Source organism: Melampsora larici-populina (genome assembly GCF_000204055.1).
Source record: "Melampsora larici-populina 98AG31 unplaced genomic scaffold MELLAscaffold_6, whole genome shotgun sequence".
NCBI classification, from domain to species: domain Eukaryota; kingdom Fungi; phylum Basidiomycota; class Pucciniomycetes; order Pucciniales; family Melampsoraceae; genus Melampsora; species Melampsora laricis-populina.
In genome coordinates, this window is record NW_006768770.1 from 2,260,769 (window position 1) to 2,266,389 (window position 5,621).

The 5,621-nt window shown below is 39.7% G+C and overlaps 2 protein-coding genes across 2 annotated transcripts; both read left to right on the top strand.

Annotated features, from left to right (window-relative positions):
• Positions 1–190: 190 nt before the first annotated feature.
• On the top strand, positions 191–936 carry MELLADRAFT_71095 (uncharacterized protein; the record flags this gene model as incomplete). Its single annotated transcript, XM_007406457.1, has 3 exons — positions 191–384; positions 463–542; positions 613–936. The coding sequence occupies 3 exons, from the start codon at positions 191–193 to the stop codon at positions 774–776; spliced, it is 438 nt and encodes a 145-aa protein (XP_007406519.1).
• Positions 937–1,830: 894 nt separating this feature from the next.
• MELLADRAFT_94622 (uncharacterized protein) lies at positions 1,831–2,554 on the top strand (the record flags this gene model as incomplete). Its single annotated transcript, XM_007406458.1, has 2 exons — positions 1,831–2,119; positions 2,196–2,554. 2 exons carry the CDS (start codon positions 1,831–1,833, stop codon positions 2,552–2,554), a joined length of 648 nt encoding a protein of 215 aa, XP_007406520.1.
• Between the last annotated feature and the right edge of the window lie 3,067 nt (positions 2,555–5,621).

The following is a 5,621-nucleotide window of genomic DNA, read 5'->3' on the forward strand; positions in this document are numbered from 1 at the left end:
AGAGTTTACTAGTACTGCTACTCGATCCAACGATAACATTACAAATTCTTTGGAAGAAGATCTAAATGATGATGATGATCTTATCACCAGAATTCAGCGTACCCTTGCAACTTCTTCAAACCCGGCCAACACTACTGAAAATCCTAGCAACGAGAACCCGACCAATGTCGCAATCGAACTGCCTACTCTTATGAATTATAAGAGTCACGTCGAGGATTGGGCTCCGTCACGTGTATCAGAATACCAAGAAGGTAAGACCTTGGGAACCGCAGTGGCGAAAAACATCTTTGACGAAGCGAAAGCAATTCAAAAGCTCTACATACAACAAAAGGCCGTCCTTGCTTTGGTGGCCAATGTCAGTATTTTTACATTGGAGAAAGCACTGTGAGTCGGGTCATCTTTTGATTCTTATGTGAAGTCGATATCTTGAATTAAAACTGACAGTTGGATAATTCTCCTTAGTGGTGAGCTCGGCAGTACGCAAACTCCGGATTGTCTTCGACTTTGTTCTAGATATTCGATCAAGGCTCTTGGAACTAAAAGTAAGTTGAATTTGCAAGACTTTAGATTGACGTTTGACTGAGTGGTGTGATCTTTTCATGATTATGATAGTGCCACCGGGCAGCGAGAAAGGAGGCTTAGGAGAACGAAACCGTAAATTATCTGCTATGTGGAAAGGCCTTTCCAAGGAGGAGAAGCGTGTATGGGACCCTCCGATCTTCTACCTACTCTCACTACACCAAATCAAAAATTTACCATGGAGTTTAGAAAAGTAAAAATGAAGAAAATTCTGAGCAAGCTTAAGGCGTTGGAAAAAATTGGATGATTATGGTTGAATCCACTTGTGATGTCTCCTTCTTTTGCATATTTTTTCATATTTTTACCTTTAGTGTTGAAGATGTTTCAAAGAAAAATGATGTTGGGGTAAATTTGGTCAGAAACCCAAATTATGTCCAAAACTACTAAGGTTCGGGCAGAAATGTTTGAATATTCACAAAGACACTAATTTTTTTCCAATCAATTTGGTAGTCACAAATTATGAAAGCCACACCCAGGATCTACAATTTTCATTTAGATGCTAAAACCATTATGGCAAAGATTTATAAGCTTTTCTTTTGTTGCTGATGGGGACTGTGATTGCTGTACCTTAGTCATTTTTGGACACATACCGCCCATTCCAATGTGTACATTGGAAATCAAACATTCAGCATTCAGAATGCAAAGAAATTACATATGGTGAACCAAAATTGACAATTTTATTTGTCTCACAAGATTAATGACTAAATAAGTGCCAGTTTTGGACAAAAGCTGGGTTTCTGACCTGATATACACTGCTGCCATAAAAACATGAAAAATATGCAAAATGAAAGGCACGCACAGGGTTATGCAACCCTTGTTTTCTCATATTTTTCTGACCCCTTCTGCCGTGTGTATAATTTTCTATGTTCTCCTAATTTTCTAAACTCAGCGGTAAATTTGCAATCTGGTGTAGTGTCTCTGGTCTACCTCGCCCTCGTAAACCCAATGTCGATTCTGATGATGAAGGAAGTCAAGATATTGATTTGACCCCCGAAGAACGAGCGGATCTACAAAAGCTTTATGATGAAATGGTTTGTACCACAAAGGTATCTCAAGCTTACAATAAGGTTGCCTCTGGTATACCTAATGGGCCATCTCTCCCCAATTATAACCGTCGGTCTTTGAAATGTGTTAAGAAACTACATAATCAGGTGAGTGTGATTATATCTACAAAAGATGTTATAATATCATGTGCTGACAAACTGACATACATATATGTATCATTTTTAGATTGAAAACGAGTCTAATCACATGGACTTCGCATATTACTTTCTCGCAGCTACCACTCGCCCTGCTACACAAGCCGGCTCGGAGGGGACGGGATGGTGTGAAGAGTACACCTCTCACCCGGACCTGGCCGAGTATGTTCGTAAGGAGTGCAATTTCCCAACTGTGTTTGCTACACACACCCAGGGTCTTTCAGTTGAAAAGGCTGTTGCAAGCGCGATTGGCAAGAACAAGCAACCCGAGACTACTAAAAGCGTGTCCTCAGGTGATAAAGTCAAGGGAGACCTTGCGCTGTTATTGCGCTCTCAATTGGGTAAGTCAAGGGTTCCTATTTCCTGATTCCTTCTCTGATTAGCACTGACTAAATGTGATGTTCTTACAACAACTAGTATTAGGTATCGAAGCAAAAGGGTTTCCCCGCGGACCCGATCCTGCTCAGTTATTGCCAGAAAAAGGTTTCCCTGTTCGCCTCATTCAAGAGGATGGGTCCACTCTTCCACCCGAAGTCTTGAAACTGGGTTTCAAGGGTATGAATAGTAAGCGATCACTATGGCTTAACGATGCACAAAACGGACTGTTCCGATTCAAGAAGATCTCTGCGGATGATGGCGATGATAGTCAACTCAACCAAGCCAATGAAGACGAACCAGGCACACCCGCAGGGGATGCATATTTAGAAGAAGAGGAGTGGAAAGGTTTGGACGATGAGTGGAACGGATTTTCCAACGCTGAAAGTGATGAGACGTGATATTGAAACTCTTATTTGTAATTTCTCGATTTTCAATAGTTCTGTCATTTTAGTGGGATGGGCTTGACAGTAAAGTACACGTTCAAAAAGTTGAAAGTTTTTCTCATGTTATTTTTGTCTTGATTTTTGTTGCTCTTTTTGTTGCTCTTGTTGCTGAGTACAAAGTTGCTTGACCGAGTACCACTTTTGTTTGTGTATCAGGTCAATAAGCTTCTGTTACATTTCAGCGTTAATTACTTTTCATCATTGATGCTTCAAGAACTTTGCAATATTAGTTTCACATGTTCCGTATTTGTTCTCTCGTGATTGATTGGTCTAAGGATGAATCACATTTATCATACCTTTCATTGCTATACAGTAATTTGCCATTGATATCATACAATTGGAGCAGTTGTTCTTTCAGAGAACTTAATGAATCAAGTATCGTGAACTCAATTAAACGAAATTTCTCAGCCGCATCTCATCTTGGCCAATGTCAACTTCAACCCTTCTGACAGCTGCTTCATCTTGAATTCAACAATACGGAGTTACCATTATCTCAGTACTGCTTGTACCAATTAACATGAACTGAAACCGACATGAGTTACGTGAACATCATGTAAGTACGATTCACTAGAGTGAATCAAAGTGAGCCTTCTCGCTCAAATTAATCAATTGAGTTTTTCAATTATGTCAGGCTTGGTTCTGGCTACTCAAATTGTCAGCCATTGATAAAGTCCCTTCGAATCATTTTTCAAACATTTTCTCAATCAATTCAAACTCTCAATGTACAGTAAGGAAATGACTCTTGATTTCATAATTGCTCTCATGATATGATTTGTATAGTCACACACTGACTCAACCACTGAATCAACACTTCAATCATATGCATCCTCTCTTAATTCAAATTACGAATAAGTTTGTGTTTAGTCTCATGTACTTATGTAGTGCTACTCTGTACTAGTTGTGCTTTCAAACTCGACCACCCTCAATTGGAAATACATTTTCATTTGTTCAAAATATTAGAAGAATCGATTGACTACACAATCCTTCAATCCTTGTCTGATTTAATGATAATGGTATTGAATGAATCAATCGTTTTTCATTTGTTTCATGTTAATTCGATGAATTGATCTTGACTGCAGAGTAATTCAAAAATTTATTGAGCTGGGGTTGATCTTCGTTAATTCGATGTCTCCTCTTGCTTGACCTTCGAGAATTATACAAAAGTAATGTTGCAGTTGATGGCTGACTCCTCCGACAACAAAAGATACAAGTTAGCCTATGTAAAACAACTAAATGAAGACGACTAAATGAAGACTCACCATAATGAAATGTCCAATGAGCAAATGTGTTCATGGAACCGTTGAGTAAGTGTTGATGATCTGACCCGGCAAGACCGTTTGATGAGGGGTCTGTAAAGTCTGTTGAGTTAGTTTTAGTTATCAGATAGGGGTTCCGAAGTGTGAGGTAAGTGAAATTGTCAAAGTTTGATGTGTTGTGATCAGTCGAGGGTCCAGCATGTGAGGTTGGTGGAATTGGGTGAAGATGTGTGTGTGCGAGGTGGAAGGTAGGATACGCAATCAAGCTTGAGGTTGTTGTAGTGTAGCAAATTTGAAGGGTGGGGTAGTCGGTGTGTAGATTGATCTGGGCCGTGGCTGGTCTGCTGAGCAGTGCGGCTGAGCAGTAGAGACTTGTCTATGGACACTTCTGGGGCTGTAGACGCATCCGAATAGGTCTTTGCAAGGAGATGTGTGAGAAAAGAGAGTCTTGAGACACGTCCTGCTTGTCCTTGAGTCTATAAGGGAAGAGACGGGCTTTACCCGCCAGGAATTACACGTTTTCCCTCGGGTATTACCCTAAGGGTCAGGTAGCCACAGGTGATCAAAGTGATCAAAGTGAAAATGGCTCAGTTTTTTACTTCACTCAGATGGTTCCTCAAAGGTTAGAGGCGTGTCATATACATAAAAAAGAGGAAATCCTTTAGTCAAAAACGGAGAATAAGGATAAGTAAATAGGCGAGATGAAATGAATAACATGAGACTCGGAGCCCCAACAAGGAGCCCCTTTTTGTAAAAAGGGGCACCTGAATTGTTTGTAGCCTGGTGTCCGACCCAAGAGGGGGCACCGGATACTGTTCCGAGGGCTCTAAATAGTGGAATCCACAATCAAAATGAATTCTTTGGTGATATAAAGTGATTGACGGTTATACTTAAAAACAAGTAGCTTTCAACAAAAGCCAGCAAATGTTCATTGTGATCAATTGAAAACACATTTGAACCAAGGGTATTGATGCCAGATGCCAGACGTTAACCTCAATACATACATACAAACTCAAATCACTCGATGTTTACAATAAATCAGAAGCACAATGGGTGTCTTGTCAGTTTGACAAAGATTCTTTCTTTTGATTGAGGGCATGTCTTTTGGCCAAAAGAAGGTGTTTTTTCAAAGGCTTTTGTCGCTTTGATGATACAATATTTGCTGAGATTTGACATATAAGGAGAAGAGGGGAGTGTATGAGTTTTTAATGCCTGATATAAGAGGCTTGAGCCTTTGATTGAGGCCAAGACATCCTTAGCGAGATGCAAGGATAAAGGATATTTGCTTTCTTTTGACAACTACAAAAGATACTACCATTGGAGAGTATGAATGTATTCTTTCTTTGTTTGATAGCTAACATACATGCCCATGATGCTTTGGAACTCTGAAACCCGGCTATAAATTACCCAAGACTATACAGTGGAAGCTTGTATCCACCCCATATCCAGTGGAGATATCGTATCCAATTTCCGGCAATCCTCCGGTGCTCTCGTACAAGGGGCGGTGCAGCCGCCCAAGACCTTGTGATAAATGAAAGTTAAATAATTTCATCACTGTTATACATAAGTCAGAATATATCACGAAATGAAAACTTCTTTAAAGGCTCATGAAAGAGTATTATTGGAATATATCACAATCTCATCAGAATATATCACGAATAGGTAATGTCGGAATAGATCACAATTTCCTACAATCACGATCTTATTGTAATCATAACGATTGATCAGGTGAAGAACTGGTATCGGAATAAATCACAATACTAAAT